Here is a 13,368-nt window from a genome sequence, read left to right as displayed (position 1 = left end):
TCAATTACCCCAGTGCTGCCCCTTATTTCTCCAGACTTCTGCCCTCACCCCGGCAGCTGGATATCGGCTTGTGGGCAGATCCTGACTGATGGCCATCTGTTCTTGTTTCATCACAGCTCGGAGTTATCACAATTTTTGGTTCTCTTCGGCGCTTTTTAAAGATTAAGCAGGTTCTCAGTGGGATGTCAGCAGACACGGGACTCATGGCAACTCTCACCTTCTCTTCGGGCAATCCTTCTTCCAGTTGTCCTAAACAGTCTGAAGGGGCTTCATCAGAGGAATATAACGCTTTCCCCCACCTTCCAGTCTTCTGCAGTTCAGTTCCTGCAGAATATCTGTCCGACCTTGTTGGATTTTTTTTCTCGAAAGAACTGGCTTCTTTGCTGCTTTTCTTGACACCAGGTCAGTCTCCGGAAGCCTTCGCCTCACTGTCTGTACAGATGCACTGACACCTACCTGCTACCATTCCTGAGCAAGCTCTGCAGTGGGGCTGAAGCCTCGGTAGGCGACGTCCTGGCACTTGCTGGACTTTCTGCTGCTCCTTTAAAACTTTCACAGCAATTAAACCTTTAATCTTTGAAATTCTTGATGATCTGATTAGGAGACTGACTTATTGGCAACCTTAATGGCAGCAACATCCTTTAATGTAAATTGCCACTATAAGACTTTGTGAAAACCAAAATTTGTGTCCGTCTAAAAACCTTTGGCCACAGCTGGATGTCTCTGCTGCAATCTCACTTGGGGAGCATTGCCTACAGGTCCCAAACCTATAGTAGCAACTTACAGACAAGACCGCCGGTTTTGGGAGGCTCCATTAAAAGGGGTTGACCACTTATACTATAAAAAAAAAAAAAAAAAGTATTAGTAAACTCTCTGATGCTGTCTGGACCCCCGGTGACTGGCTGTAGCGGTCACCTGTCCCTTGAACAAATTTTAGTAGCTGCAGGAACATCAGTCTGATGGGGGCCGGGGTGCGTTGGATATTGAGGCAATTGTTGCACTTCTTATTTCTAACCCCTTTGGGGTCTTTACTACAAATGTGTTGACATTGCTTTAAAATGAATCTATTAAACTTCAATTTGATTTTCTTTCCAGTTTTTCTGCCAGGGATTTGTCTTGACTTGACCTCTAGAGTTGCTAGCGCTCTATAGGTGAAGTGCCAACTATACCATGAGCCTCTGGTGTCAGCGGAGCATGCATGTTTTTTGGGGTTGTGGAAAGACATTGCAGAGCGTGCATGTATATAGAGGTTGTGGAAACACTGAGCGAAGGGTGCATGTATATAGAGGTTGTGGAAAGACTGAGCGAAGCGTGCATGTATATAGGGGTTGTGGAAAGACCTTGCGGAGCGTGCATGTAGGGGTTGTGGAAAGACCTTGCGGAGCGTGCATGTATATAGGGGTTGTGGAAAGACCTGGCGGAGCGTGCATGTATATAGGGGTTGTGGAAAGACCTTGCGGAGCGTGCATGTAGGGGTTGTGGAAAGACCTGGCGGAGCGTGCATGTATATGGAGGGGCAGGAGGTATAGGTGTCATCTGAGCGTGCTCTGCTTTTCTCTGCCGTTTTGGAGCATTTTAATTACCTAATATGTGTATTGGGGTCCCACGATTAACCCCTCTTTGGGGCTGTGCTGAAACAATACCAACATGTATCTTATCAGAGGTGACACTTGTCATCCTCTGGGTCCAGTCCACAGCTTTTGTGGCTTCTGTTTAGAGCGACATCCAGGGTTACAGTATTGAGCTTTCTTTTAGGTTGGATCAAAATAAAATCTTTGCTGGTTTGTAGTCCGGCGGCCCCCTAATGATCGTCAGGTCCCTCTGTGGCCGGATATGCAGAGCTGTGTAGTGGTTGCTCTAGGTACTGCAGATCCAGGGAACGTCCACCATAGCATGTATATACCATCTCCCTATGTACATCTGGCCGCCACGGAAGCTGTGAACAGCTGAGTGGGTGATCTGATATCCTAAGGATTGTCTGTCAGTATCAGATCCCTGGACAACCCCTTTAAGGTGATCAGTAACCAGCACCTACTCTGCCCCTGGCCATCCTCTTTTACAGGCGGAGCATTGCTTTACATGCTATTGTCCGGTGTCTGCCGCCTTCTCGCTCCTGCTGTCTCCGGTGATGGATCCCCTCCATTGTCTGCAGGTTACAGCCGGGGCGCGGCACAGGTGATGGATTTACTGTAGGAGCCGATCTCAGGGGCAGCGGGTAACGAGCGGCGCGCACAGATCCTGGATACTGATGGCTTGTGGAGCATCGGTCTGATCGAGTGAGCGGCTAGCACCGTCCTGATCCACATAACAACAGATCAAAAAACACATTTTATTAAAGGGGTTTTCTGTGATTTTTTTTTCTTAAGTGACTGAGGGCAAAGAATGGGTTAATAAGGGGGTGAGCAGCAACAACAAAAAAAACACTGCATACATGGTTACATTGCTGCCCACCCTCTGATCTGTACAGGGGGAAAAATTACATAATTCTCATTATAAACACCATTCCAGACTGTTCCTCTGATCCAGTGGGATTAGATTTCCCCCATTTGTAGGAGGAACAACAGAGGGACGGCACAAGTTTATGGTTCAGGTAGGCGAGTAATTACTGCGCCCTCGCTTCTCCCCAGACTTTTATTCCTGAAAAGAAAATCTCTTGTGCTGGTCCTTTGGTTTAAAACTCCTGTAAATGTATGAATAAAGTGACAACTGGGCGTTTCTAGCGCTGGAGTAGAGGGAGGGGCTTGTCTCTTCACACCGCCGCTGACTAATCAAGACTGACACAATGTAGGACACGCCTCTCACAAGCAGGACCGACGCCCTATTGTCGATTATGCACATTTCCAGCAGGAATAAGAGGAACAGCAGAATTATAAGAACAGACGCTCCAGACTTGTATTTGACAGCGTTGTCAGGAGCAGTGTAAAGCGAGGATGGCGACCTTGTGCTGTAGTTTTGATAAAGCCCCTGATTGCAGTTGTGCTGCTAATCCTACAGATGCCACGATCACAAGTATCGGGCTCTTAATTCCTTTTTGGCATGGACTGTCCATTGTCTGTGGGACTGAAGATGATGATGATGATGATGATGATGATGATTTACCCTTCACCCCCATGCAGACCTATTAACCCACTGTGAAAGCCGCCACTCTGTTCTGTGCTTCTGTTAATCTCTGCGTCCTTTTCCTTCCTCAGATCTCTTTATCGCGCTGACGGACGCCGGCGATCATGGGGGACGACAGCGAGTGGATGAAGCTTTCCATCGACCAGAAATGTGAACACAAGGTACGTGCCGCCCTCCTGCTAGTGTTAATGCTGCCACATACTGGATGAGCGTCTCTGCCGTCACGTGCACTCTCTGCCCCGTCGTCTCATCAGTAATGGAAGAGCTCGGCTTCTATTTTTACTTTATTCCTTCCGTGCTTTTAGCAATATCATTCAGTCATCACTTTACCAAGGATGTCATCCAGCTCCTCATTTAATATAACGGCCTTAGAGTGTTCTGTCCTAGATAGATGATTGACCAGGACCCCCACTATCACTAGGACAGAGCACCTATGCCCCCCGTTCTGCCCCGCGTGTGGCGGCCGGCCACTCACTGCCATCTATAGTCCAAGTTTATGGCCTGGAGTTCAGTGCTCGCCACTCCAGCGGGGTAGAAGAGAAGTTACCAGGGGTCCGACCTGTGGGACCCCACACATTCCATGAGGAGGGAGTGCTTATAGCGTACCAGCTCCAGTCACTTTTTGGGGATTAATAAAGATGGTGCTCGGCTTTGTCTGACTCCACAAAAGAGGAGCGGGAGAACATTGGAGGGGGACTGACGGGGAAACCCACCAGCACAAGCTACAGCGATGGCCTTGTCCCCGCCGACCCAAAGCCACACATGACTATAACTTAAGAGGGTTCATGGGCATTTTGCTTTTTGGTCGCATTGTCCGCAGGTATGGAAAGCCAGATTAAATGGCTACGAAGAGGCGATGAAGCTGTTCCAGAAGATTGTGGATGAGAAAAGCCCGGAATGGTCCAAATATCTGGGACTAATCAAGAAATTCGTCACAGAATCCAACGCGGTCGCTCAGTTAAAAGGCCTGGAGGCCGCGCTGGTGTACATCGAAAGCGCACACGTCGCCGGAAAGTGAGTGGACGTAAAGGGCCAATTCACACCACCGTACGGCAGCCGTATCTTCCGCCCTGATGCCCGGACAAGATCTGTGGCCGGCCCGGGGCTTGTGGCCAAAATATGGATGAGCAAATACGCCCGCTGTGCGATCGTGAGAATTGGCCTTATACATTGTTGGTGTTTGTCCGTTGTTTTTTTATATAGTCTACTGCATAAGTGTTTTCTAATGTAAGCTCCTGTTTTTAGGACCACCGGGGAGGTGGTGTCTGGGGTTGTGAACAAAGTATTTAATCAGCCAAAAGCCAGAGCGAAGGAGCTGGGATCTGACATCTGCCTGATGTACATAGAAATCGAGAAGGGGGATGCGGTGCAGGAGGAGCTGCTGAAAGGCCTGGACAACAAGAACCCCAAGATCGTGGTCGCCTGTGTGGAGACCCTGCGGAGAGCCCTGAGGTGAGCGCCCACTGGGCTCGCCCCATATGCCAAGCCTTCTCCTTACTACTCCGCACTCGCTTACGTCTTTGTCTCCACAGTGAGTTCGGATCAAAGATCACGTCCCTGAAGCCAATCATTAAAGTGTTGCCAAAACTTTTCGAGTCTCGAGAGAAGGCAGTACGAGATGAAGCCAAGCTCCTCGCTGTGGAGATCTACCGCTGGATCAGAGATGCTCTGCGGCCACCTCTGCAGAACATCAATCCAGTGCAGGTGAGACGCGCAAAAGGGATTTATCAGCGCATCTGTCTAAAATGACTTCTGAGCCCACACTGAACCAGGCACATGTCAGCTGATTTATACAGCTGACATGTGCCTGCCACACGTATTAACATGTTAAATGCCGCTGTCAATCTGTAAATACTGTAAATGTCAATGCCGCGACATTTAACAGTGCCTCGCCGGAAGCGCGTCACTTACCCCGCCCATCGGTGACCCCGTCACGTGATCGCGGGTCACTGATGGGTGGGCATGACAACCCTGGGTCTGCAGCCGTCCCCTGTGATTGTCATGTAAAGATCGATATGAGCGCCACCTAGTGGTCGGCGCTCATAGCACAGGAGCATTTCTGCTACATAGAGGTGATCTGTTCATCACCTCTATGTAGCAGAGGCGATCGAACTGTAGCTGCTTCCAGTCTCCTATGGAGATTTTATATATAGATATTTTGCCCCTTTCAAAAGTAAAATAATAAAAAATTAAACCCCACATACACATATTTGGTATCGCCGCGTTTAGAATCTCCCGATTTATCAATATAAAAAAAAAAGAATGAATCCGATCAGTAAACGGCGTAACGAGAAAAAAAATTCTAAATGCCAGAATTACGTCTTTTGGTCGCCGCAACATTGCAATAACGGGAGATCAAAACATCAGATCTACCCTAATAATGGTATCAATAAAAAATTCAGCTCGGTGCACAAAAAATAAGCCCTCAACCGGCCCCAGATCCCGAAAAATGGAGACGCTACGGGTCTTGGAAAATGGCGCCTTTTTTTTTTCTTTTAACCACTTAAATATAATAAAACCTATACATGTTTGGTGTCTACGAACTCGTAATGACCTGGAGAATAATAATGGCAGGTCAGTTTTAGCATTCAGTGAACGTGGTAAACAAAAAAAAAAAAAAAAAAAAAAACATCTGTGGTATTGCACTTTTTTTGCAATTTCACCGCACTTGGAATTTTTTCCCCGTACACAATATGGTAAAACCAGTAATGTCATTCAAAAGTACAACTCGTCCCGCAAAAAATAAGCCCTCGCACGGGAGCGTTTTTTTCCAATGAAGAGCTATGAGGCATCTAGCTGCTGTTAGGATGTGGAGAAGCAGCTTTTAGGAGTTTTTACCCATCCCTCTTGGAGTAACATTTAATATATAGCCGGGTCTAGAGGGATTTCAGTGAACAATACTTACCGCAGGAGGGATCTGACATTTTCCCATAATGGGGTCAGGATCGGGCATGTCCAGAAAATGTGGGTAAGGGACCCCGTAGCAGCTCCACAGCGCCAGCAGCCATCCGGGACAGAGGGGTTTAACCGGTTCCCGACCGCCCACTGTAGATAAACGTCGGCGCTTGCCGGGCTCTGTGCAGTGCCGACGTTTAAAAACGGTGGGTGGTCTCGCAAGTGCTCAGGACCCCCAGGGTCCTGCAAGCACTGCGATTCCGGTGCAGAGCGTTAGCTCTGACAGGGTACATCATCGGGACCTGATTAGATCAGGTCCCAGTGATGTTAACCCTTTGCTGTCTTCTATATGCTGCGGCATATAGGAGACAGCAGGAAGAGAGGGGGTCGTCTTACTTACCTCCGAAGACCTCCGTTTCGTTTGAGGACCTGGGGTTGCTATGGCAGCTGGAGGTCACATGACCGCCTCCAGCTCTGCCATATATGGTGTCCTTCCTGTCTGGCTTCAGCTTGTATGTAGCTGAAGTCAGACAGGAGACTCTGACTGAAACAGTCAGTGAAGATCTCATATAATGTAATATATGTGTATTACATTACATGAGATCAGTGATCAGAAAAATAAAAATTAATGTCCCATACAGGGACTAAGTAAAAATGTAAAAAAAAAAGTTTTTAAACTATTAAAAAAAAAAAATCACAAAATAAATAAAAATAAATAAATAAAATATTAAACCAATAAATCCGTAAATTATTACAAAACCAAAAAAAGTACACATATTTGGTATCGCCGCGTCCGAAACAACCCGAGCTATAAAACTCACACTAATTAACTCCTTCTGTGCACACCGTAATAAAAATAAATAAAAAACGGAGCAAAAAAATATGCTTTTTCCTCATATCGCCAAACAAAAAGTGGAAAAAAATGCGATCAAAAAGCAGAATAGAAATAAAAATGGTACCACTGAAAACGTCATCTTGTTCCGCAAAAAAAAAGCCGCCATACAGCTCCATCAGCCAAAAAATAAAAAAGTTATAGCGCTCAGAATAAAGCAATGCAAAAAAAATATTTTTTTTTCTATAAAATTGTTTTATTGTGTAAAAGCGCCAAAACATAAAAAAATACAGTAAGTGTAGTATCGCTGTAAACGTACTGACCCGAAGAATAACGCTGCCTGATCACTTTTACCACACGCAGAACGGCATAAAAAAACCTCAAACAATTCCTGAAGTTTGTTTTTGTTAACTTTACCTCCCAAAAAACGGAATAGAAAGCGATCAAAAAATGTCACGTGCCCAAAAATGGTTCCAATAAAAATTTCAACTCGTCCCGCAAAAAACAAGCCGTCACATGACTCTATCGGCCGAAATATGGAAAAATTATAGCTCTCAAAATATGGTGATGCAAAAACTAGATTTTGCAAAAAAAAAGCGTATTTTAGTGTGTGACAGCTGTCAATCATAAAAACCCGATATAAATCTGGTATCTCTGTAATCGCACCGACCCGAAGAATAAAGTAATCTAATCAGTTATATCACACTAGGAACGGCATAAAAAATAAATAAAACAAATATTATTCACCTGCTACTGATTTGTTTATTATGTCTCCCAAAGATCCCAGTAAGGCTCTGCTCACATTTATCCTGCGCTCTGCGCTGAGCACTTACACCAGAGTTTCCGTGTAAATCTCTGAAATACGTGATTCAGCCAGAACCCATGATGGAAGATTCCCTGTAATGAGGCCGATATAGGCCACTGTGGATGCCGTCTAGCCTGGGATCCCACGGTGTCATTTGTTTTAGGCGTGCATAAAAGTGCGGTTGGCCACAGTTTTGTGCACTTCTGAAAAAAAGGACACCGCTAAACAGAGGCCAGACGGAGTCCAGAGTAACTCTGCTGCCTCATTACAGCGAATTGATCCCGCAGGGGTTTCATCTGAATTACATCACTTGGAAATTTAGATGGAAACCCCGATGTAAGTGCTCAGCCTAGAGCGCCGGGTAAATGTTACGTAAAATGTTCCCAATAAAAGCGTCAACTCAGTCCTCAAAAAAAGCTAGTCCCCACTCAGGTCCATCATCTGTTAAAAATATAAGGGACTTCCAAGTTACTGGTAGCAGAAAGGCTCTGGAAAAGCGAAATGGCCCTTGCCCCCCAAAAGAAATTCAGAAAATTTTGTGCTCCCAAATCCAAATGCCTATTCTACAATAATTTGTTCTCCAATTGTCAAATAGCACTCCGTCCCCCCCCAGATCTCACCGTATGGCTAAGCGGTACGATACAGCCACATATGGGGTATTGCCACGTTTAGAAGAAATTGTGTGAAAATTGTCAAATCTGAGGGTAAAACATTTTTTTGTGGTAAAAATATAATTATGCTTTTTTCACTGCCCAACGGTATAAATTTAAAAATTAAAAAATGCTCACTACTTCCCTAGATAAATTCCTTGAGAGGTGTAGTATACAAAATGGGGTCACTTGTTGGGGTTTCTGCTGTTTCGGCATGTCAGCGACTCTTCAAATGTGACATGGTGCCTGCTGCCTATCCCAGCCAACATAGCGCTCCTTTCTCTTCCGAACCCTGCCGTACACCAAAGCAGTGGTTTTCCCCCACATATGGGGTATCGGCATACTCAGGAGAAATTGTACAACAAATTTCATGGTGCAATTTATCCTGTTACCCTTATGATAATGCAAAATTAGGGAATGAAAAACATTTTTTGAGGGAAAAATGTGAAAATTTTATTTTTACGGCTCAATATTATAAACTTCTGTGAAGCAGCTGGGGGTGCAAGGTGCTCACCACACATCTAGATAAGTTCCCTAAGGGGTCTAGTTTCCAAAATGGTGGCACTTGTGGGGGGTTTCCACTGTTTAGGCACATTAGGGGCTCCCCAAATGTGACATGGCGTCCGCTAATTATTCAAACAAATTTTACATTCAAAAAGTCAAATGGCGCTCCTTCCCTTTCAAACCCTGCCGTGCGCCCAAACAGTAATTTGCCTCCACATATGGGGTATCGGCGTGTTCAGGAGAAATTGCACAACAAATTTCATGGTGCAATTTCTCCTGTTATCCTTATGATAATGCAAAATTAAGGGATGAAAAACGGTTTTGTGGGAAAAATGTGAAAATTTTATTTTTACAGCTCAATATTATAAACTTCTGTGAAGCACCTGGGGGTTCAAGGTGCTCACCACACATCTAGATAAGTTCCATAAGGGGTCTAGTTTCCAAAATGGTGTCACTTGTGGGGGGTTTCCACTGTTAAGGCACATCAGGGGCTCTCCAAACGCAACATGGCGTCCGCTAATTATTCAGACAAATTTTACATTCAAAAAGTCTAATGGCGCTCCTTCCCTTCCGAGCCCTGCCGTGCGCCCAAACAGTGGTTTTCCCTCACATATGGGGTATCAGCACGCTCAAGAGAAATTGCACAAAAAAATTTGGGGTCCATTTTTTCTTGTTACCCCTGTGAAAATAAAAAAATTGGGTCTAAAGTAACATTTTTGTGAAAAAAGTTAAATGTTAATTTTTTTCTTCCACATTCCAAAAATTCCTGTGAAGCACCTGAAGGGTTAATAAAGTTCTTGAATGTGGTTTTGAGCACCTTGAGGGGTGCAGTTTTTAGAATGGTGTCACTTTTGGGTATTTTCTGTCATAAAGACCTCTCAAAGTGACTTCAAATATGATGTGGTCCCTAAAAAAAAATGTTTTTGTAAATTTTGTTGGAAAAATGAGAAATCGCTGGTCAACTTTTAACCCTTATAGCTCCCTAACAAAAAAAAATTTGGGTTCCAAAATTGTGCTGATGTAAAGTAGACATGTGGGAAATGTTATTTATTAACTATTTTGTGTGACATATCGCTCTGATTTAAGGGCATGGAAATTCAAAGTTTGAAAATTGCAAAATTTTCAAAATTTTCGCCAAATTTCCGATTTTTTCACAAATAAACGCAAGTGATATCCAAGAAATTTTACCACTGTCATGAAGTACAATATGTCACGAAAAAACAATCTCAGAATCAGGGGAATACGTTGAAGCGTTCCAGAGTAATTACCTCATAAAGTGACAGTGGTCAGAATTGAAAAAATTGGCCCGGTCACGAAGGCAAAAACAGGCTCTGGCGCGAAGTGGTTAATTTATGTAGTAGTAGTTCAGGGGTATGATACCAAGACATCATTAATTTATATTGGTTCTCCTTGTACAAAGTGCAAAGAGAGGTTTTGGATGCTTTATCCCAGATGGACTGCTAGCACTGCGGTGATAGTTCCTTTCCCAGAAACCTCTCCCACTTAGGCCCCCGTCTCACATAGCGAGATCGCTGCTGTGTCAGTTTTGGTGACGCAACAGCGACCTCACCAGCGATGTCGCTATGTGCGACACTTTGCAGCGATCAGGCCCCTGCTGTGAGGTCGCTGATCGCTGCAAAGTGTCCTGGACCATTTTTTGGTCGTTGCCCTCCCGCTGGTCAGCACACATCGCTGTGTGTGACCAGCGGGAGCAGCGATCAGGCTGGTAACCATGATAAACATCGGGTTACTAGGGGCACACACGCTCCTAGTAACCCGCTGTTTATCATGGTTACGAGCCTGCTAAAGTGAGCGGTAACCTCCCGCTCACCGTAGCAGAGTGGTAACCATGATAAACAACGGGTTACTAGGAGCGTGTGTGCCCCTAGTAACCCGAGCAGGACATCGTGGAAAGATTCTTTCCACGATGTCGCGGCTCCCCTGATCGTTGGTGAGCCTGCCTGTTTGACAGCTCACCAGCGACCACATAGCGACGCAGCAACGATCCCTGACAGCTCGTATCGTTGTCGGGATCGTTGCAGCGTCGCTAAGTGTGACGGGGCCTTAAAGTTACCTTTTAATGTGGTCAAAAGTGTGTAATTCCAATGAGGTTCCATCCACCAGGTCTGCAAATCTAAAAAGGCCTGCCTTTATCCATGGGAGCACCATGTCCGAGCTCAAGCTATTTGGAATTAGCGGTTGATATATGAAGGATATCATGGGCGATCTTGGGGGAAGTTAGTTCAAATCTCTTACCGCAGGTCTGCCATATTTCCCTTGTGAACCTGATAGGACCCAAAAGGGGACAACTTATCTTTAAGGGTCTACTGGTCCAAAGCAGGGCTTTTGGATGAGTGGGAGCCAGCCATAACTTCTCTATTTCAGTCCATTTATTGTATGCCCATAACGAAGCCCAAGAGGGGACCCTTCTGAGATGAACCGCCCAATAATACTTAATAGTGTCCGGTACGGACATACCTCCCTGGATTCTGTGAGTGCTTAAGATTTGTTTGGCTATTCTATGTCTTTTATCATTCCATATAAATCTCATTATTGCTGCTTGAAGGGATTTGAGTTCTCCCATAGGGACTCTCAAAGTGATAAATTAATTTAGGGAGGAGAGACATCTTGACCGAGGCTATTCTCCCCATCATGGAGATAGAAATAGATTTCCATTTTGTTAGCAAGGTTTTTCAGCTCTCTAAATAGGGATGGGAAATTCCTAGCATATAGGGTGTTATAGGATGAGGAAAGGTTGTCATTGTCTGTTTTTATTGTAATTTTTTTTTACTTTTCCAGCTTAAAGAACTGGAGGAGGAATGGGTGAAGATGCCGTCGTCCACTCCCAAGCAGATCCGCTTCCTGCGCTCGCAGCAGGACCTGAAGGCGAAGTTTGAGCAGCAGCAGGCGAGCGGCGAAGCTGAAGGTGGGTCCTGTAACTTCCGTGGACGATAAATGGGGGGGCGTCACATCTCTAACGTTACTGATGACTGGTGTCTCTTCTCAGCAGAGGAAGGTGAAGATGAAGTCGTGCCGCAGGTGGACGCTTATGAGCTGCTCGAAGCTGTTGAAATTCTCTCAAAGTTGCCGAAAGATTTCTATGATAAAATTGTGAGTGATGGACGACGTTTGTAAGATCTGATCATCTTTATGACGCAAAGTTCTGATGTATTTGGTGCATTATATAATAGGAGGCCAAAAAGTGGCAGGAGAGAAAGGAGGCTCTGGAGGCTGTGGAGATCCTTGTCAAAAACCTCAAACTCGAGGCTGGTGACTATGGCGATCTAGTGAGGGCTCTTAAAAAGGTAAATGGTGTCTCGCGCTCGTAGCTGAAACTGACAATTTCTCAAAGGCGTCAAATGATAATTATTATAATTTATTCCAGGTGATTGGTAAAGACACCAATGTAATGCTTGTAGCACTGGCTGCCAAATGCCTGGCCGGGCTCGCTGCCGGCCTCAGGAAGAAGTTTGGCTCGTACGCCGGCCATGTGAGTACGGTTTGCTTGTCGGTGACTCACTGTATTCGGCTTTGTATATGTGGCCCACACCCTGTGACTACTCTATTATCTGGGTTGTTAAACTTCTACTACTGATTGACACATTAGAAACTCCTTTAAGGCTCCTATTGGTGCCTGTGGAGCGGTCGTGGCCATTAGGTCCCCTTGCAATGAGATGAAGTGATCTGTGTTTAACCCCTTATTGTAACCGGGACTTGGACTTCCAGAATAGTATACCACTCCAAAAAATAAATAACCTCATGCTGTAACCCAGATTTTTTATCATCATGTGCTGGTGAGTACAGACGTCTGTAGCAGTGACGACGTCTGTACTGTATTCTAGGCTTTGCCTCTTTACACTTGTATGTGCTTCATTAGAAATTGTCTTTAACATTACTGCAAGTTTTTGCTATCTTACAATTGACGGGTAACTCGGTCACCCCCTAGAAAACTACATATTATTTCATATAATCTGCAGTACACTGCAATGTCCTCCGGGATAAATAAAGTATATCTTATCTTATCTTACACAGGCCACACATGTAGATACTACAGAACCAGTCATTCCCCAATCGTTATATTTATAATATTATATTATATTTATAATATTATAATATATTATATTTATAATATTATAATTATATTTATAATATTATAATTATATTTATAATATAATATATTATATTTATAATATATTATATTTATAATATATTATATTTATAATATATTTATTTTTTTATTTTTTCTTTCCAGGTTGTGCCAACTATATTGGAGAAGTTTAAAGAAAAGAAGCCACAAGTAGTACAAGCCCTACAGGAGGCCATAGATGCCATATTTCTCACAGTAAGTGATCATGGCCGGATATAGGATTACACCAATTCTGATATGGTCGATCCACCATCACGAGAACGGAGGTCCTGTGTCGCTGACTGAATGCAGCCTATATGGTGCGGCCTATTCATTGTCCAGAATACGGTGATTGCTCTATGAAAGTAAGGCACAGGACCTCCATTGTCTGATGGGGGGCGGTAGGGTCCTCAGAGTGGATGGTAGAGTTGTCCTA

General features: G+C 44.6%; 1 protein-coding gene across 9 annotated transcripts in view; it reads left to right on the top strand.

The window, feature by feature from the left end:
• Positions 1-13,368, top strand: part of CKAP5 (cytoskeleton associated protein 5) — a 31,015-nt gene that overhangs the window by 4,643 nt on the left and 13,004 nt on the right. For 7 of the 9 annotated variants that reach the window (XM_073658896.1, XM_073658895.1, XM_073658894.1 and 4 more), the window contains exons 2-10: positions 3,192-3,281; positions 3,941-4,134; positions 4,366-4,572; positions 4,653-4,824; positions 11,606-11,732; positions 11,814-11,917; positions 11,998-12,111; positions 12,192-12,296; positions 13,059-13,148. In XM_073658896.1, coding sequence (XP_073514997.1) covers positions 3,225-3,281; positions 3,941-4,134; positions 4,366-4,572; positions 4,653-4,824; positions 11,606-11,732; positions 11,814-11,917; positions 11,998-12,111; positions 12,192-12,296; positions 13,059-13,148 — 1,170 coding nt within the window. In that variant the 5' untranslated portion in view covers positions 3,192-3,224. The remainder of the gene's footprint in view (positions 1-3,191; positions 3,282-3,940; positions 4,135-4,365; positions 4,573-4,652; positions 4,825-11,605; positions 11,733-11,813; positions 11,918-11,997; positions 12,112-12,191; positions 12,297-13,058; positions 13,149-13,368) is intronic. The other 2 variants (XM_073658897.1, XM_073658893.1) reach the window with 1 other exon arrangement.

Source organism: Phyllobates terribilis, unplaced genomic scaffold (genome assembly GCF_046119375.1).
Source record: "Phyllobates terribilis strain yellow unplaced genomic scaffold, ASM4611937v1 Scaffold_13__5_contigs__length_258822181, whole genome shotgun sequence".
Lineage (NCBI taxonomy): Eukaryota > Metazoa > Chordata > Amphibia > Anura > Dendrobatidae > Phyllobates > Phyllobates terribilis.
This window is presented reverse-complemented; position numbering and strand designations above follow the sequence as displayed.